This window comes from Panthera leo, chromosome D1, assembly GCF_018350215.1.
Source record: "Panthera leo isolate Ple1 chromosome D1, P.leo_Ple1_pat1.1, whole genome shotgun sequence".
Classification (NCBI taxonomy): Eukaryota; Metazoa; Chordata; class Mammalia; order Carnivora; family Felidae; genus Panthera; species Panthera leo.
In genome coordinates, this window is record NC_056688.1 from 102,622,551 (window position 1) to 102,643,211 (window position 20,661).

General features: G+C 43.8%; 1 protein-coding gene across 9 annotated transcripts in view; it reads left to right on the top strand.

The window, feature by feature from the left end:
* CTNND1 (catenin delta 1) overlaps positions 1–20,661 on the top strand; it is a 51,169-nt gene that overhangs the window by 20,423 nt on the left and 10,085 nt on the right. For 8 of the 9 annotated variants that reach the window (XM_042904656.1, XM_042904655.1, XM_042904654.1 and 5 more), the window contains 8 exons: positions 8,040–8,158; positions 9,402–9,692; positions 11,926–11,997; positions 13,140–13,292; positions 13,955–14,490; positions 17,838–18,301; positions 19,406–19,589; positions 20,528–20,645. In XM_042904656.1, the coding sequence (XP_042760590.1) occupies positions 9,498–9,692; positions 11,926–11,997; positions 13,140–13,292; positions 13,955–14,490; positions 17,838–18,301; positions 19,406–19,589; positions 20,528–20,645 (1,722 nt within the window). In that variant the 5' untranslated portion in view covers positions 8,040–8,158; positions 9,402–9,497. The remainder of the gene's footprint in view (positions 1–8,039; positions 8,159–9,401; positions 9,693–11,925; positions 11,998–13,139; positions 13,293–13,954; positions 14,491–17,837; positions 18,302–19,405; positions 19,590–20,527; positions 20,646–20,661) is intronic. The other variant, XM_042904661.1, reaches the window with a different exon arrangement.

A 20,661-nucleotide genomic window follows, 5' to 3' on the forward strand; every position in this document is an offset into this window, starting at 1 on the left:
AGTGAAGAAGCCTTGCCAAGTAGGAATCTTAAGAATCCCCTCACCCCTTTCAAACCCTTAGATCCATGCACAGTATCTTTCTGCGGATTCTCAAAGGCCTGAGCTTTGTCCTATGTAGTGTTGGCTTGAGGCAGGGAGGAGGGTTGTTTTCCCGAACATGATAAGGAACTGAGCAGGGCAAAGTGGGAGCTCTGACTGGTGATTGGTAGACAGGATGCCCTGGAATGCGGTTGGCCTGCAGCCCAGAATCCAGCACTTTGTATTTGTTTGTTTCTGGGAGACTGTGGTCTGGTGCTACTGTGACAGGAAGTGAGAAAGCTGGGAGTGGGGAGCGGAGAGGGGCGATGCCTTTGTGGTTCTCCTGTGAAATCTCTTTGTCCCTGGAGAGCAGCTCTGCTCCAGGGCTCTACTGAGAAGAGAGCAGCCTTTGTGTGTCTAATGGGTCTCAGGGCATCTAAGCTACTCTGAGGGATGAGGGAGTGTGAATTCGGACCGTGGCCTTCTCAGCACTCGAATTCTGTAAATGGCCTCCACGTCCTAGCATTGGGGAATCTCACTGAGTTTTATGTGTGTTACTGTTATTTATAGATTTCTAGGATTTAATTAAGAAAGGAATTCTAGAAAGAGATGTTTGTTTATATGATGTTTATTCACTCTGTATGTTGCAGGTACTTTGGTCTGAAAGGGACAGAGAGAAGTGGGTGTTGCTGGGGCCCAACACTTTAGGTTTCATCTCTCCAGTTGGCACCCTACTACATACAGAGCCAGAGAAACCCACCCATTCTTTGATTTCACTATTGAGAGGTACTGGCAATTCACTGTTGGCACATAACTAAGGAATGGTTGGTAGTTTCCTAGGATATGTTCCCCCCCTCTGTCTAGACTGAAATAGCACCTGTAGCACTCTCTGTTCTCCTCCTCCCGCCTTTCCCCCTTGTTTTGTGTTTTCCCTGCCCTCCATTCCAGCTGTGAAACAGGCATCTCTTCTCACTTTGTGGATTGGGTGGCTGAGTCCTCAACTTCTTGCCAAGCTGGCTAGTCCCTGAGCACACATACAAATCGGCCTTTGATTGCTCAGGAGGACAGCTGCCCCAGAGGCAGATTGCTAACATACCGCTAGAACAATCCTTCCCCTCTGTTCTGATGCTGGCCAGCACAATCTTCCCCGATTCTAGTTCCTTCTGTTTCCCACCCCACTCTGATCTCTGCTTTTGGTTTAGTGAGATGCCACATTAAAAATGAGAGTAGGGATATTTGTGATTAGGTTTTCTTTCTTGAGATCTGGATGATTTGAGAATGTGGCATGTAGCCAGATTTCTAGAGCAGGCTCTGCAGAGGAAAAGTAGGTGATTATGTAAAAAGTTGTATTACTTTTTGCCCCTAGCATTTTCCCTTCTGAGTTCTCGTTCCTTTATAAAATGGGATATAAATCTGAAGTAGACTGTACGCTATTCTTCCTCAGAATCAAGTACGTCTTACTCATTAAAGTGAAGGTAAGACCCAAAAGTCTATCTGCTTCCATGCCATCCTCCCCACGCCATTACTTTTGGTCAGCTTCTCTGTTGGAATTAGAATGACTTTTAACCGCAAGACCCTTTGGAAGTTCAGACTTCTTTTACTCCATTGGGAAGAAGGAACACGAACTTGGAGCAGAACAGATGAGTTTCCACCACTCACTGGCTCTATGACCTTGGGCAAGATACTGAGTTCTTCTGATGTAGAGTTTACTCATTTATAAAAAGGGTCCAGTGTCACCCCAGAGGCCATTGAGAAGATTATTGTGATAACTTATGGGGGACATCAGTAATTAATTCATAACTTTTCTTCCCCTGTAAGGTCAGATTTTCTTCTTTAAAGTAGGGAAAAACCTTTCCTTCAGCTGTCTGTCCTATAGATGAAACAGGACCTTCACACTTCCTCTCATTTCCTCATAGACTCTGTTGCTTGTCTCAAAAGGGAGATATATTCTAAACCTGGGGGAAGGGGTGTCTTAGCTCTTTTCAGTGCTTTGAGGAAGCGGGACTGCAAACGTGACTCAATTGCATGCTTTCAGCTTGTCCAAGCCCCATCAGAGGACAGGCAAAGAAATGGTGAGAATACCATAGATAGAAAGTGAGGGGGTTTGGTGAGAAGGTGCCTCCTTAAAAAAGGAATGTGAGCTCAGACGGTTGGGTGACCTCTAGAAAACCCTAAGGTTAAGCTTTTTTCCCATTTTTTTTTTTCTCCCCTAGCCTAGGCTAGGGAAGGGTATAAGGTGTCCTTGTTAATTTTAGGATTTCTGTTTTATGACACAGGAGTTACACAATACCTTTCCATTTTGATTAGACTTTTTCTCATTTCCCATTGTGTGTACTTGACCTCCCTCTTTTTTTCTCCCTTCTCCTGTAGGAAGGAGAAAGGCATTTGGCCTCTCCCCTTCAGTCTGACACCTCCTTCTGGTTTTTTGCCCCTCCCTCTTATCTTTGTTTCCTTATCGGCCTCTCCCTAAAGCTCTGCTTTCTCCTTATAAGGCTAGGTGAGGCTCCTTTGGCAGGGTTGCATCAGGGATCCAGGTAAGTAACTCCCGTGTCTCAGACCTTCAGGATTGAGAGAAAATTCAGCGTTGGCTGGCCCAGTGGAGGGCCTTGGAGAGGCACGTGGGTAATGGGGGAGGAGAAAGAGGCGGCCTGGCCTGAGAGATCAGAAGGACTTGTTAGACCAGTCCTGTGTGTGTGTCATACGTGCCCCAGAGAGAAGCAGGTTTTGTCTCTTTCCATAGCCTTTCAGTCCTGGGCCCCTCACTAACTGAGAGCCACACCCTTCCTTTTTTTCAAAGCCAGTCTAGCATTCATCCATTTAGTATGTTATGGTTTGGGGGGTTCCCAGAATACTTGGTAGGGGAAAAGAACAAGGAGAATATTCCATCTGGTTTCTGAATTTAGGGTCAAGATGATGGAGGCGATATATTTTTTTTTTTTTTCTTTTAAAGTCACAGTAAAAGCTAAAACCTGATGAGTAACTTTGGGTCAGGATTATAAGACTGAAGTGAGTTTAACGTGTCCTGTTGACCTGTAGAGATTGCCAGCTCAACCTCCTTTTAACAAAGAGTATTTAAAGAAAAAACAACTTCAAACTATTGTGTATTTATTTTCCTTCTTTTCTGAACTCCAATCAGAAGTATCACTCGTTTCTAAGAGGACAGTGATTTGTCAGAGACTCCCTTATATCAGAGAGATTCATGGTGGACACAGTGAGACCCAGGCTTTCTCTGGGAAAGTGAAAGTTCCCAGTCTGCCTTTTGGGTGCTCTTAAGTGGAGAAGCTGGGCCCCACATCAGGCAGATCCATGGGGAGGCTCAGAAACCGCTAACACCTGAGACAAGGCCATTTCCGGAATATTGGATTTGTAACTCTGAGAAGTGGTCAGTTGAGATCGTGAAGTGAGCGGGGTCTTCTTTAGGTCTTAATGCAAATCATGTCCAGGGACTTGGCTTAGGGTGGGAGTGAGTCTTCCCAACAAAAGGAGGTATACTGGAATTGTTCTCACTGAGTTTGGGATGGTGGAACATCAGGTGGTGGGTGGGGTACTTAGATCTTGGACTCTGGTACAAGCGCTCTTTGTGAGAAGAAGCCAGAGGAAAACTACTGACAAAATATATTCCTTTAATTTAAAAATAAAATGGCAACCTTCTGTGTGTATGTTTGAACAGGAGTAATTGCTTTGAATTTTGGAGCAAGTGCTATTTAAGGCAAACAAATGCCTTTTAGGGGTCTAGAAGACCTACTTTTGTTGGCTTGAGTGTTATGTAGTACAGCTCTGTGGCGTTACAGGTGCTATGTTCTATTGATTGGTATTCTTCAGTATGAGGCTCAGTGTGCTTTAAAAAATTTTTTTGTAATGTTTTTATTTATTTTTGAGAGAGAGAGAAAGATAGAGCATGAGTGGGGGAGGGGCAGAGATAGAGGGAGACACAGAATCCAAAACAGGCTTCAGGCTCTGAGCTGTCAGCACAGAGCCCTACATGGGGCTCGAACCCATGAACCACGAGATCATGACCCCAGCTGAAGTCAGACATTCAACCGTCTGAGCCACCCAGGCGCCCCTCAGTGTGCTTTTTAGAACCACCATTTGAAATTCCTAGGATGACCTAGAAGAGGAGTTTTGCTTATTCTTGCTTTTGGAAGGAAGGCAGAACTTTGTGACATTGGTTTTAATTTCATGATGAATAAAAAGGAAGGAAGGAGGAGAACTGGCTTTGGGATTGGCTACAGAAAATTTCTTTCCTAAGAACCCCAAAGACTATTTTGTGGGGCTTAGTACATACTTTTTCCTCTTTCCATAAGGGCTAGCTTGCCTAATTCTGGTCATATCTTTATTGGATATGTTTATCAGGATAGCATGGATGTCAGAGTCACCCAGCCTATAGGTTTACATATATGAGCCCATTAAAGTTAAGCCTTGACAGGTAATAAAAATGCAGATTGCTTGGGTTATAACTTCCCCTGCGAGCTAGTTCTCACAGCTAGTTTTTGGCAGACATAGGACTTGAACCCCAGGTCTTTTGACCCTAATCTGGAGTTTTATTTTGTTTTTCCCTTTGAGAGTGTGAAGAGTTCCTCTAGTTTACTGGTCTGCTATAAAGCAGAGAGGGGAGCATGTGGAAACGTGTGTTTTATTCAAAAGACCTATTAACACCACCAAACTCTAGTCCTTCGTGGTAGCTATTTGTAGCAGTGTTTGTATTAGTAACCATATTAATAGCTTTCTGTGTGTCAAGTCATTTTTCTAGGCATTTTATGTGGATTGTCTTATGTACTTCTTACAACTACCCTTACATGTATTTTATTTCCCCATTTTACAGAAAAGGAACCTGAGGGTTAGAGATTAAGTGGTACTTTGCCCAAAGTTCTATAGCTAAGAAACAGTGGAGTTGGGATTTGAACCTAGTCTGATTCTAAAGTCTGTATTTTTAACTTCTAAAAATCATAATTCCAAAGTACATTTCTTTGGCTGGGTTACAGTAGAATGGATCATTTCAGGGGACCATGCTATTGCTGATATTTTTTTGCCCAGCTACCTGGTTGGCCTTGTCTGTTTGGTCCTGCTGGGTATTTGATCCAATTTAACTTCTGGTTTTGGATTCTTACAGAAGAGACTGAATTTGTATCATTGTTGAGGCTTTGCTGTAGACACAAGTCTGTAGGACCTATGGCTTGTTAGAAGTAAAACCAATTGTAGTCATGGGGCGCCTGGGTGGCTCAGTCGGTTGGGCGTCCGACTTCAGCTCAGGTCATGATCTTGCGGTCCGTGGGTTTGAGCCCCGCGTCAGGCTCTGGGCTGATGGCTTGGAGCCTGGAGCCTACTTCGGATGCTATGACTCCCTCTCTCTCTGCCCCTCCCCCGTTCATGCTCTGTCTCTGTCTCAAAAATAAATAAAACGTTAAAAAAAATTAAAAAAAACAACAACAACAAAAAAACCCCAATTGTAGTCTTAAGGGAAAGTACAGTCTTAAGGAAATAGCAGGGCTCACTTTATGTGTGGCCTTCTCCTGCTCCTTCTCACTTTGATAATTTTTGATTCTTTTTGTAGTGAGATCCAGTGTTAACTCATTTGAAAATATTAAGAAAGGTGTTGGCCTGGACTCCCGTGACTTTCTTGACTCTAATTGCCAAAGTCGGTTAATGGTTTGCAGATTCTGGTCTAAACCATAATTTTTGTGTGTGTATGGCATGGAGAAGACTTTGCTTAAGTCTGAGTTGTGAAGCAGTGTTCTATAGCTTGCCAGCAGCTTCATTCTCTCCCCCTACTTCTGCTTGCTTTTTCCTCCCATTTGGTCCTGTTCTTCCACTTATATCTTATATGCAGACATATAAATAAGCCTTTAAGGAAAAATGGAAGCTTCCCCTTCCCCCTTTTCCTGTGATGTTTGGGCAGAAAGCTCAAGGACTGTGGGGAAGAAGGACTGGACTGTCCATCTTCTACTGGGCTTGTATTTTTTGGGCTTGACAGCATGTAGTAGAAAGAGAACACAGGCTTTAGAATGGAATAGATGTGAGTTGATATTCGGAACTTGCTATTAACCTAGACCTTGGGTAATTTCTTCACCTAGAGCCTGTTTTCTCATTTGCAGTAGAACTTACTTCCTTAGGGTTATAAGTATTGCCAAGATAATAAATGTAAAACATTCAGTAATTGTTAGTTCTTTTCACCTTCCCTTTCTCCTTGGTAATAAACTACCAACGCGTGAAATAAGGGGTCAAGAACTTATTATAGCAGATCTATAATACTCTATGCCCTATGTCCCAGAAACACTGGTCTAGGTGGGACCTCCCTAGTAAATAGAGTTGGAGCGGGGGAACCAGCTCATCCACTCCTTAGAACCCAGTTATGCTCTTGATCCAGTGAGTCTCATCTACTAGTTCACAGAATAGTTTTGGGCTGAGGCATTACCATTAAGTAATATAATTGGGAGATAGAAACTAACTCCTGAAACAACTTAATACCTCACATTTGTATGATGTACATTATCTCACCTGTTTCTCTTAGCAACCCTCAGTTAAACTGGGGTGGTGATGTTGGCATCTTACAGATGAGAACACGGCAGTGACTTTCTGCCATTGTTGGCTAGTGGCAGAGCCAGGACTGGGACCAGTCTTCTGAGTCCTATCCCACACAGCCTCTGCTTCTGCTCTCTTTCAGGCAGAAAATCTCCCCATGCTGTTAGGCCCAGGAATCTGACCCTGTCTTTCTGCTTAACTGTGCTGTCCTCTTCTCCAAATTAGAGCCAGGTGGTTGGCCTTTAAAGCCATGAATGTGGGGAAGGATCGTGCTTCCTGGCCTAGAGCCCTGGGTAGTTTTCCTACAACCTTCCTTAACCCCTTCTTTTAAACTAAAGCTGTAGGGGTAAAAAGGGGCCGTTTATGGGTGACGTAAAAGTGGGTGACAAACAGTTTCTCTGCAGCAGGGAGTGTTTTCACTGTATGCCCCATAATAGTGGTGGTTTGGGCTTTTATTAGTAAAGGAGATTACAGGGCAGAGGCTGCCAGAGTGGTAACTGCAGTCTGAGCCCTGTTGAAGCCTAGAACTGGAAGAATCTCTCTTGGGCTTAGAGTCCTCTTGGTATGGAAGGTTCATAGGTCATCGTACATGATGGATAAGGGCAATGGTTAAAATGAAGCAATAGAGAAGAAAAGGGAGCAGCTTTTTTTTTTTTTTTTTTTTTTAAATGAGGTTACTTTTCATTAAAGACCCTTGAGTGGCCTGTTGGGATATAGGGTGGGAATAGAAGAACTTGGCAGTGGACCGGAAGGAAGAACAGGAGTTGATAAGTGTGACTGTGGGAGCGCAGAGCCAGGGTAGAAGGAATTTAGACAGGGTTGCCACATTCTTGGATTTAGGTACTGGATCCGCTGGAAGGAGCTTAGTGGTGGAGGACTAATTAGGGAGTTTATTGGGCACCTGTCTATCTGCTCCTCTGGGTGCTCTTGCTTACAGAATGCTGCGTATACTTTAAAGCACACGGGCCCAAGGGCCCAAGCATTTGTGTTTGGTGGGGCTCTGGGGAGCGTGGGAAAGGGAACTGAAGCAAAAGGCTCAGCCTAGGCTAGTCCCCACATGTCTTCCCCACTACGACTGTTGCATTGGTTTCTCAATGTCTTTGTGGGCATGCTGGGACTGGGCTTTGAGGTTTCTGCCTTAGAGGTGGGGAGGAGGGGGAAGGGCATTCCAACGACATTTTCCCCCCCAATTTGGTTGCTGGGAATAGGGGGTAAATGAATTTTTATCCATATTATAACCTACCCCTGGTTTTGTACAGAAGTAGTCTATGACAGTAGAATCCAGGTTTTAGTGAAAACTACATCCAACGTCCAAATACCTGAAGACAGAAGGGCATTTGTCACATTAAGCAATTCCAAGTCGTATTTTATACATCACTCACTCCCTTCTATTCCCAGATTGTCCTTCTCCCAATACCTGCCCCTGTTCCTCTTATTTTTTAATATTTTGTGTATATATTATTTTCCTCTCATTCCCATTTTTCCTTCAAATATTTCTGCAGCTGTCTCCTTCCTGCTTCCTCCTTGCTGTGGTGGCTGGGATGCTTCTCCCATGATTTTTTGAATCTAGACTGGGCTGTTCTCTGTATTAAGCCAATCAGTTACGACCTTCTCTTAACAGGTGTGTATGGAATTATGTTTCTTAAGAATAAAATTTTTAAGTGTCTTTTTTCTTTAGGGGGTTGATGAGAGGGTGGTGAAGGAGGGGAAGAGAGTTTATTTTAAAACCTGCCTCTTGACATGGTATATTGTGAGCTGGCCATAAAATCTCCTATAGCCAATTTGTAAGTGAGAAACCTTGTTCAGTCCAACAGTATGACTACAGTGCCCCTCCATTTACTGGCCAACTTGCAGTTAATGTAACAGGATAGGGGGAACTCTTCATTTTTGTATAACTATCATTTATTGTATAACTAGCACACCAACCCTCTAGATACTTGGATATTACCCTGAGTTGGAGTAAGTAAAGATGAAAAATACAGTTGGTTTATTTAGAGCTTTCTGTAGAATAACAGGGATGTAGGAAGTTCCAGCAATTGACTGTCTGGAAATTAGAATATGAACTACTTCAAGGGACAGTTTCAGAGTTTGAGCCTCATGCTCATTTTCCAACTACCCCAGAGAGGCAAAGGTCGCTGCACGGGTACGTTCACATATGGAATTTTTGTGGGTTTTTTTGCTCCCTTGTCTCCTTTAGCTAAGGCACACGGTTTGCCTTCCAGTATCGTAGTACAGTTTTGAAACATAGAAAGGCCCCTTCATGAATGTATTAAATATGGGGGCCTTCACTTTGTTTCCTGCATTTGATAGCAAGTTTTTAATATTTCCATTTTTAATTGGCCTTCTAATTTAGCATTTTCATTTAGTGTATTTTGCCACCACTGCAGCAATTTCAGTGTTCAGATTTGGGGAGGTTGAGGAAGATCTGTGGACCTGTACTGCCCCCTTACCTCTAACAGTGGCTTGCTCTTGCAGGACAGCGAGTGCTGGTCTGTAATGTGGAGTTACAATTTTCATTGAGTTGATGCCAGCAAATTTTCCCAGGGAAAAATAATCTAGTTTTAATCTCCTGTCATGACTGCAGCCCTTGGCCGTATTCTCCCTCTCGTGCCAACAGTATAGACTTGGATCTAGTTGCACCTTTCCATTCAGTAATTATTTCTGGTGAGGTGTTTACCAAAGGGTAACGGGCAAAGGATCCTGCTTGAGCGGACACTGGTGATGGGCTCCCAGGCTTGATGGTGGCTGGCTTTCTGCATCGCAGTAAAACCACAAGAGGGCATCTTTGGCTCTGGGATTAATGATTCATCTGTCTTCTCTGACCTGTGACCTTTTCTCTCCTCTCTCTTACCTTCTCCCGGTAGTGTGAAGTGAGGGGGCCTTCTCCCTCCTTGCTCCTCCCTCTGTGATCCACACCTTCCTTTTTACCCTGTTCTGCGGCGGCTCCGCCCTTTACCTTCATGGACGACTCAGAGGTGGAGTCGACCGCCAGCATCTTGGCCTCTGTGAAGGAGCAAGAGGCCCAGTTTGAGAAGCTGACCCGGGCGCTGGAGGAGGAGCGGCGCCACGTCTCGGCGCAACTGGAACGCGTCCGGGTCTCACCACAAGATGCCAACCCACTCATGGCCAACGGCACCCTCACCCGCCGGCATCAGGTAACCCATCAGACCTGCAGGTAGGACTCTCCATCAGACCTGCAGGTAGGACTTTGGCATGGTCATAGAGAGGCTATGATCCTACCTGGGAAACTACTTTTCCTCATGGTGCTGGGCTGTCCAGTGCCCATGCTTCATGGTGAACCTATCCAGGGGTGTTAAATACTGATAGAAGACACAGGGGATATTGCTGTTCTGCTGAGTTGAGTGGACTTATCTCGAGAAGCATCCGTCTGACTTCTGTTTTGCTGGAGTGGGGTTTCTGGGTTGGGATTCTACATCATGTAGTTTGGAGCTGTAATCAAGTTACTTCTGTTTTCTCTGATTTTTTTCCCCCAACTTGGTATCAAAAATTCAAGAAAGTAAGTGTCTGCTTAGTGGTTGGTGCAGTTGGGCATCTTGTATTCTCGGCTCCAGTTCAGTCTCCCTCAGGGAACAGTCTGCTCAGAAGGTGTGGCAGTGTCCATAAATTGTGTATTCCCGCTCCGTATTGTCCTTCCGTGCTTGTTTTGTTGGCTTTGCAAATCATGTCTTGGAGGGAAGGGATCATTGGTTAGAGCTGGAGAAGGAGCATCGTGCTGCTATTTAACCCAGATAACCACAGGAGCCAGTGGTCTCTGGGTTGGCTGACTTTGTGATGCGACTTGGGGGAGTTGGGGTTAGAAATGAGAAGTATCTTGTGTTTCCTCTGGTTTCTCTGGTCTGACTTTGCTGTGATATAATCTGTCTGAGGTTATGCGTGCGTGCGTGCATGCGTGCGTGCATGCGTGCGTGCGTGTGTGTGTGCGTGTGTGTGTGTGTGTGTGTAGAGTAGGCATTGCCCAGTAGACTCCATCTTAAGAGATCTCCTGTGGGAACTAACAACAGTGCTTATGCTGCAGCTTATGCTCCAGTTGCCTTTTTCATTGATTATTTATTTTTTAAGACAGAGAAGGTCCCTCGTGCTGAGGAGCATATTGAGTGAGAGGACAGAAGTCCATTTAGGGGATGATCAGGAACTTGGAGGCAGTGTGTTTGCAAGATTCCTAGGATTTTTATAGGAACCAGAATTGAGGGTCAGGAATGAGAGGTATATATGTTAAGGGGAGAGCAGGACTGCTCAGGCTTGGAGGTGGTGGGGAATTCCAGGATTTAGTACAAGATTTCTCTGTCTCTTTTTTATTTTTAACTTCTGTTCAGCAGTGAAGCCACACCCTTCCTTCTTCCTGAAAATAATGTTTAACTTCCTCTCCCTGCAGCATTACACTCCCTAGGTAATGGGAGAAGGGTGGGGGAAGTCTCCCAAGGTGGCTGGATCTCACAGTTTTCTATCGGAAGAGGAGCAGTCAAATGTATTTTTACATAGTATAACGTTGTCAGATTATTTCCTGCTGCTTAAGACAGAGCAACTTGTGTTCTGTGGCTCTAAACATTGGTGAAGATGATATTGAGACAACTGTCTGCTTGAGGGGAATTGGGGTACTCATTTTCTTCCTATTGGAAAGAGAGACTCCTATCTCTTGCGTCTCTCTGATATGGAAGTTTCCAGTGGTAGTAAAGCATGAAGATGGACGGAGCAATAAAGAAGGCCTTTGGAGGGGCGCCTGGGTGGCTCAGTCGGTTGAGCGTCTGACTTCAGCTCAGGTCACGATCTCGCGGTCCGTGGGTTCGAGCCCCGCGTCGGGCTCTGTGCTGACCCCTCAGAGCCTGGAGCCTGTTTCGGATTCTGTGTCTCCCTCTCTCTCTGACCCTCCCCCATTCATGCTCTGTCTCTCTCTGTCTCAAAAATAAATAAACATTAAAATTTTTTTTTTTTAAAAAAGAAGGCCTTTGGAAACTCCCCAACCTAGCCTTATATTTTTAAGGGCTTACCTGAGTCTCTGCTATTTACTCAGTCAATAGTTTTTGAGTGCCTGTTATGTGCCAAGCATTGGTCAGGGCACTGGAAATACATCATTGAACAAAACTGACCAAAAAATGAAAAATAAAAATACAACAAACATCTGCCCTCATAGAGCTTACCTTCTTATACTCCAAAGACCCAGTCTGCTAGTACCAGGCCCAATTCCAGTTTTGAGGAAAGTGCTAAAACTAAGGGGTGATGTTGTTCTTTTATAAGTACTTGACAGAAGGACTCCAGGCCACAAATATCATTTTGAAAGCCCTTTTCCTGTTTGGAAAAAAAGATAATTTGTATTTGATAGAGCAAAGGAAGGCCACAAAATGAATTATCTCCTTGTGGGCTGTGTTTCAGAACGGCCGGTTTGTGGGCGATGCTGACCTTGAGCGACAGAAATTTTCAGATCTGAAACTCAACGGACCCCAGGTAACTTCTTTGGTTCACAGTCTCAGCTTTTTCATTTGTATCTTCTTCCTTCCCCAGCCTATAAGAGCTTATGGGTGTCTTGTAAAGTACATTGTAAGTACCCCCCCCCCCCCCCCCCACCATTAATTAGGAAAATAAAAAAGTGGAGCTTCAATGTATAGATGATTGTATTTTGGAATGAATCTTAATGGCTGTTGATCTGGTATTTGATCCCTCAATTACTGCATCCCTTTTCTGGAATGGGCGTGCTTCTATTTCTACCTGAAATCTGGTTGGTCTTGAGCCTTAGGCAGTTTCTGAAGGGTACAGAGCCAGTCAGAAGATGGCTCTTTTGGGGATTTTTCTGGTTCATCTTAAAAGTTCTTTATTGGTTGAACTTCTTTTTTGAAGGGTCACTCATATGTAGATGTAGCCGCGGTTAACACAGATCATATTCACTTTGACGACCAGAACTGGGAAGTTAAATCTGCTGTCTGCTGTCTCTGTCACTTGGGTGTTGATGTGGCTATAGTTAACTCAGTTTTTATATATATATACATACATATATATATGTATGTATATATATATATGTATGTATATATATATGTATATATATATATACATATATATGTGTATATATATGTATACATATATATATATATATATGTATGTATATATATATATATATATGTATATATATATATATACATATATATGTGTATATATATGTATACATATATATATATATATGTAATATTTGAATGTTTATTTTTGAGAGGAGAGACAGCATCAGCAGGGGAGGTGCAGAGAGAGAGGGAGACATAGAATCTGAAGCAGACTCCAGACCCTGAGCTGTCAGCACAGAGTCTGACACGGGGCTTGAACCACAAGCCACAGGATCATGACCTGAGCCAAAGTCGGACACTCAACCGACTGAGCCACCCAGATACCCCTCAGTTCATATTTGTTAGATGACTAGAACTGGGAAATTATAGCTTCTGCTCTTTTGTAGAAGTTCAAAACGTGGGGAAAGCTACCCCTCTGAAAATCCTGGGGCCCATGGAAGATGCATGAGAAGTCTTTGTCTCTAGGGAGACTGCTTGTCATTGGGTTGGACTGTTGATCTTTATGGCTGTTCCTTGCTTTTCCTCTTTTCCATACAGGATCACAGTCACCTTGTGTATAGTACCATTCCCAGGATGCAGGAGCCAGGGCAGATTGTGGAGACCTACACGGAGGAGGACCCGGAGGGAGCCATGTCTGTTGTCTCCGTGGAGACCTCTGATGATGGAACTACTCGGCGCACAGAGACCACAGTAAGCTAAGACTTATACGAGGTCGGGGATGATGGAGGAGGTCTTCTTGTGGGCTTCACTGGGAGGGATTAAGAACTTAATTAGGGTGGGGGCACTGGGGTGGCTCAGTGAGTTAGGCACCTGACTTTAGCTCAGGTCATGATCTCACAGTTCATGAGTTCAAGCCCGATGTCGGGCTCTGTGCTGACAGCTCGGAGCCTGGAGCCTGCTTTGGATTCTGTCTCCCTCTATCTCTGAACCTCCCCTCCTTGTGCTCTCTTTCTCTCTAAAAAAAAAATAAACATATAAAAAAATTTAACAATTTAAAAATTAAAAAAAAAAAAACTTAAGGTGGATGAAAGGTGTTGAATGTATGTAGTGGAGGCATAAAGAAAGTGGTCTCTGGCCAGACAGGGAATATAGAAGAGATCTGGGAAAATCTAATGGAATGGGGAAGAAAGAAAGACCTTATAAGGTCTATAGTAGCTTCCTTTATAGGCACAGTTACTGTCAGTGCAGCTGTCCTGCCTGGGGACTTCCTCTAAGATGGAGAGGAGGGTAGATGGTAAAGCGTAAGGCATTTCTAGATAAAGTGGCCTGGCAGTAGGGGTTTATTTCATTTCTTAGAGCAGTCTAGAATTTAAGCTTCTATTGTTCACTCTTTTCTCTTTCCTTACTTGAAGGTCAAGAAAGTGGTGAAGACTGTGACAACACGGACAGTACAGCCAGTCCCTATGGGACCAGATGGGCTGCCTGTGGATGCCTCGTCAGTTTCTAACAACTATATCCAGACTCTGGGTCGTGACTTCCGCAAGAATGGCAATGGGGGACCTGGTCCCTATGTGGGGCAAGCAGGCACTGCTACTCTTCCCAGGAACTTCCACTACCCTCCTGATGGATATAGCCGCCACTATGAAGATGGTTATCCAAGTAGCAGTGACAACTATGGCAGTCTGTCCCGGGTGACCCGCATTGAGGAGCGGTATCGGCCCAGCATGGAAGGTTATCGGGCACCTAGTAGACAGGATGTCTATGGGCCCCAGCCCCAGGTTCGGGTAGGTGGGAGCAGTGTGGATCTGCATCGTTTTCATCCAGAGCCTTATGGGCTAGAGGACGACCAACGTAGCATGGGCTATGATGACCTGGATTACGGCATGATGTCTGATTATGGCACTGCCCGTCGGACGGGGACGCCCTCTGACCCTCGCCGACGACTCAGGTAGGGAAGAAAAGGGGAAGGTAAGGGTCTTTTCAAAATAGTGGAAAGGGACAGCTCTTCTTTTTTTTTTTTTTAAATTTATTTTGTTCATTTTATTTGTTTTAGAGAGCAAGTGGGGGAGGGGGTAGTGGGAGAGAGAGAATCTCAAGCAGGCTCCACGCTCAGCAGAGTCCATCGCCAGACTTGATCCCACAGTCCTGGGTTCATGACCTGAACTGAAATCAAGAGTCAGATGGATGAGCCACCCAGGCTCCCCTCTTCTTTCTCCAAGTGTTTTTGAATAAGAGACGCTTGTGTCTTCCCTTCTGTGATTTTACTAAATATTGACTTGCTTTTTTGTCTCTTTTTCATTATAGAAGTCATATATCTAATTATAGAAAATGACTTGTGATGGTTATTGGTCTACATCCTGAAGAATGGCCTTTGCTTCTATGCCAAGAGTTTCTGCTGTTTCTGCCTAACCCCCAGTTAGAGATAGGCAGCATCACAAAGGAGCTTGGTGCCTGGGGCTGTGGGACACTCCCTTGCTCTTGTGAATTTCTTCAGCATCTGATTTGGTATTCAGAATTGAGGGTTTTAGGCTTTCTAGGGCAGAATAGACAGTGAAGGGAGAACCCTCCCCGTGGTGATTTTAATCTCAAGTTAAAAACAAACCTTGACCTCACAAAAGCCCAAACTGACACTGTGTTTTGGTTCTTACATTTGATTATAAAATGAAATGGGGGTGGCATCCTTTGAGGGTGGTACATTAGTGACATTCTGAAAGGTCACTAAGCAGCTGCCTCTTCTGACTTTACTACTCATCCCGGAGGATTCTTTGGTGATCTGAAAAAGGGCATGATTGATTGATGTTTGGGCTGGTAGATGGTTTGCCTTGAGAGAATGCTTTGGAATGGGGGTTGGCAAACCTTTTCTGTGAAGGACTAGATAGAACCATTTTAGGCTTTGCGGGCCATGTATAATTTTTGTTGTGTGTTGTTGTTCTTTTTACAAACTTTTAAAAATATAGAAGCCCATTTTTAGCTCTGGGGCTGTGCAAAAACAAGTTTGGCCCATAGGCTGCCAACTCTGCTTTAGATTAAATCAGAGACATAGTGTTTACTAGGCAAGGAAAAATAAGAAGTAAAGGGGAAGATGTATAGATGTCTTGATGGTAAGGCTATCCTAGCAGCTGTTGCTGAATTTCTCTATGGGATCATAACCTTCTAAAGCAAATGCCTTTGTGCTCATTTTCCTCATATTAGGTAGCTTTGGTTAATAATGAACTGGGCTGGGCCCAGGGGTAGAGGCCCCATTATCTAAGCCTGAGTCACTCACCTTTTAGGTATTGTATCATTTGGACAGCTAGTCCAACTCCCATGTGACTCACCTTTCATTGGGGGGAGAGGGCAGTGGGGTGGGCATCAGACCTCAGCTGGTGCAACATGGAGCACTGGTAGATAACAGCTATCACCAAAGAGTCTGCCCAGGGTGTTGGCCCTTCTGCTTGTTAACAAATCTGCCTTTCTGACTTCCTCATTAGTAGAGTGATTGGACCTAGGCAGGTGTGGGTGGCCAGGTCATTCTCTGCTGTCCCTTGCTGTGGCAATTGACATAGAGAGCGTCTGGGGCCTGGTTCTTGGGTCTGTTCCAGGGTGGCACTGGACTTGGAAACCTGCTTGACTAGCAAGAACATTTGCTGCTTCCTGCTCTAGGCCTCGGAGAGTAATACAAGGTCAAACGGAAACAGTAAGGCAGAATGATTAGTGGAAAAAGCACTGAACCAGAAGACTTCTAGTTGTGCCTTTGCCACTAGCTATATAGCCTCAAGCAAGTCATTTAATCTTTCTGGGTACAGCTTTGTTATTTGTAAAACAAGGGAAAGAATGTCATGATCCACTGCTTGTAAAAGAAGGAAATACAACTGAGTGACCAACATCTTGGTTATAGCAATTGTTTTTGTGATTGGTTATATTAAAATAATAATCAAAGTAAAATATGCTCACTAAAAACTAGAAAACCCAGAAAGGCACACCATCCATTGATAAAGACCTATGGTTAACATTTGGTGTGTTTCCTTTCCTTTGGTGCGAGTTCTTTTTTCCTATGCAGGTAAACATACCCTGACTTTCTTTTTTTCTTCTGCTAAACTGGAATCTTACTTAAAATACTGTTCAGTAGCTTATTTTTAAAACTCAGCTCTATAACCTGTTCATTTTGTTTCAATGATATTAAAAAATAGTGATTTTTACTAAATGCTTCGTCCATCTGAGTTGCTGTTGAGTGGCTGATGTTGACAGCTTTGAGGCAGGCCCTTGGTTCCTGGCTAACCTTGAGGGTTGGGCTGACAGTGGGAGGGGTTTTGTGGAACAAACAACAGACTCATTTGGAGAGTTCCACACAATAGATTCTCCTCTCTCCTATGGGAGCCAAAGAGTGAGATGAGCTCACAGATAATGGGTCTCTTCCTTCCTGGTGGTTATGAATAAATAATAGTGTGACAGATTCACCCTCTAGTGGTTGCTGGTAGTACTGAAATAGGAAGAATTCTGGTTAGACTTCTCTAAACCTTCAGTTGCTTTGTTTTTGTACTTTTCTTGGTGACTGGGTATCCCAAATGCTGTGGTGTTCTGTAGCCTCTGTTTTGACAGAATCTGAGGTATTTAGAAATTAGAGGCTAGAAATCCTATCTCAAACATATTTGTTGAATAGCAGAGATGACGTTGGGGTGGACTGTGAAAATTAATGTTCAGGCTCATACCAAAGCGACGTCCTCATGTGATGTACCAAGAAGGCATGTACTGTTTTTACTCTTATCGCCTCCTCTCTTATAATTTCCAAAATAAGATAAGGAGAGGCTTAAATAAGAAGTGTGTTTAAGGGTCTAATCCCAGCAGCTGTTTCCTGTGTGTAAATGCCTCATTTCCTGTTTAGCTAAAGGCTTGTAAGAACTGTTCTCAGACATTGTTTGCTGACTTCTTTGGTTTAACCCTGTCATCTGAGTGTTTATTTCAGTCTCTATCCAGAGAGGTTAGCTGTCAGGTATCATTTAAGTGCTAAGCAGTCAGGATTTGGTTCTTTTTTTGTGATTAACGTCTCTGAATATTTGTTACTCTCTTCCAAGCTAGTAAACTTGATAGGAAAAAAAGGTAGTTTTAATCTAAATGCAGATGCCTTTAAAATTGTTACCTTCTCTCCTTAAGAAAAATTGATCACCGCATCATTTATGCAAAGGAGAGGTAAGATCTAGTGTACTGGAGCTGAAGTTACTCTTGCCTTGGAGGTGAGGGGTAATGGGAGCTCACCGGGAAACCAGACTCAACAACTTGATGTATTCGTCTTTCCTCTTGGTTTTTCCAACACTGCAGGAGCTATGAAGACATGATTGGTGAGGAGGTGCCATCGGACCAGTACTATTGGGCTCCTCTGGCCCAGCATGAACGGGGAAGTTTAGCAAGCTTGGATAGCCTGCGCAAGGGAGGGCCACCACCTCCCAACTGGAGACAGCCAGAGCTGCCAGAGGTGATAGCCATGTTAGGGTTCCGCCTGGATGCTGTCAAGTCTAATGCAGCTGCGTACCTGCAACACTTGTGCTATCGCAATGACAAGGTGAAGACCGACGTTCGGAAGCTCAAGGGAATCCCAGTACTGGTGGGGCTGTTAGACCACCCCAAAAAGGAAGTGCATCTTGGAGCCTGTGGAGCTCTCAAGAATATCTCTTTTGGGCGTGACCAGGATAACAAGATCGCCATAAAAAACTGTGATGGTGTTCCTGCCCTTGTGCGATTGCTCCGAAAGGCTCGTGATATGGACCTCACTGAAGTCATTACTGGTGAGTTACAAGCACAAGAGGACTGCTCGGTTGGGGTTACTCTTACCCCTAGAGATGTTGAGAGCTAGAAGGATTTCCAGTCCTTTTATTTTTGAGTCAAGGTCGTGAACTGGTGGTCTTTGGGTCAAATCCATCTCACAGATTTGTTTGGATCACACAGGGTTTTCAAAATTTTAAAGAATTGGTTGCTGATGTTTAAAATTCAGAAGATTTCACTTAAAATTCCAGATTCTTGGCTTCTGGTAAAAACGTGCAAGGATTGGTAACAGTGGGTTTATTTTGCTCCCTGACAGTTGGTCTGAGCTGATTGGTACGTGTGCGCTCCGGTTTGCAATAATCCTGAACGTATTCTATTGCCTTTAGCCAACTACTGCCATGTAGGAAGTTGTCTCCCAAACACTGAAGCTGGGTGTCTGCCGTTTTTCTACTCTCTTGTAATTTCTTTTAAGTATCTGCTTCTGACATACCTGCCTGGCGTGTGTAGACAATCGAGCTTGTGGCCCTTGCTTTAGAAGAGTTGTTTTTCATGTTGTGGGTCGTGATTCATTAGTGCATGTTAAATACAGTTTTGTGAATCCCAATCAGTATTTCAAGAGAAAGAGAGAACAAAAAATAGGGTAGATTATTAGTTCTTAGGACTGATCTTGCCCATCAGGGGACATTTGCAATGTCTGGAGACAGACAACTTGGCTTGTGGGGAGTGCTACTGGCATCTAATGAGTAAAAGCCAGAGATGCTAAACATCTAACAGTGGACAGGTCAGCTTCCCACAACAAAGAATTATCTGGCCTAAAAGGTCAGTGGCGCTGAAGTTGAGAAACTCTGGTAGAGATAGCCCAGAGAGCATTGCTTATAGTAAGTATTACTTTATGAAATTTTATTTCATGACATGTATGTATGTATGTGTATGTTGAGCCATAATGTATATTTCTTACCGTGAGTCACAAACAAAAGCTTCAATATCAGTATAATGTATCTGGTTATACCAGATTATAAAGTATTGGGGAAGATTGAGAAATGATGGAGTAGGGGATTCTCTTCGGCTTTCTTCAAACATCCTGTGTTGGGTGTTGGAGAGGTTATCTGATGAGTTGTCTCTGCCAGGAACCCTGTGGAATCTCTCATCCCATGACTCAATCAAAATGGAGATTGTGGACCATGCACTGCATGCCCTGACAGATGAGGTGATCATCCCACACTCTGGTTGGGAGCGGGAACCAAATGAAGATTGCAAACCGCGCCATATCGAGTGGGAGTCGGTGCTTACCAACACAGCTGGCTGTCTTAGGTAACGTAAGGGCTTCAAGAGTATGAAGATTGAAGTTTTGAGGACTAACATTTTTTTTTTTTTTCTTTTTAAATTCTTCAGGCTGTCACTCAGCCTCCATTCCTGTGACTGGAGGAATGACTCTGACTCCAGCCTGTCTTCTACCTTTGTCACTACTCCTTTGTATGCCACATACGTTCGCTACGCTGGTTTACTTGTTCCCTGCACATCCTCACTTCTGTGCCTCTTTGACTTTGTTCATTTAATTTGTAAATGTTTGTTCAATATCTACCACACGTAAAGCAGTTGTCAAGTCCTGAGCTTGGAGCTTTTGTGTGTATCTGTGTCCCTGTCCTCAATGATATGTATTTCAAGTAAGGCTGCAATGAGTGAACAAAAGGAGTACAAAATGTACTAGAAGGGTAGGGGGAGGAACTGTTCTTCCTTCAGTCCACATCACCCCTGTCTCTTTTATCTTTTTTTTCCTACAGATTTTTTTTTTTTTTTTTTTTTTTTTTTAAGTAATCTCCACACCCATTGTGGGGCTTGAACTTAAAACCCCAGGATCAAGAGTCGCACGCTCTACCGGCTGAGCCAGCCAGGCGCCCCTCCTTATTTATCTTTTGAGGCTAAACTCAAAAATGCCTTTATTTCATGAAAATTTTCTTGATATCTTCTTTCTCTCTTTGGAGTATACCCCTGTGTTCTCTGCCCCATTCTTCATTCGTCCTTCCATGAAAGAAGTATCTATTCTATCTTAAAGCACTGTTAACAGTATAAATGTCCTGAAAGTAGGGATTGTGTTAACTTTTCTCTAACCGCACTGCCTTGCTTATAACAAGTACTCACTATTTGTTATAGTGAAAAGAAAAGATACAGAGGAGGCTTGTAAATGTTGAAGATATCAAGGGAGGATTTCTAGATTTGAGTCATCTTGAAGCCTCTCCCTTTCCCCTCAGGAATGTCAGCTCAGAGAGGAGTGAGGCTCGCCGGAAACTTCGGGAGTGTGATGGTTTAGTGGATGCCCTCATTTTCATTGTGCAGGCTGAGATTGGGCAGAAGGATTCAGACAGCAAGGTAAGTTGCCGGCTGA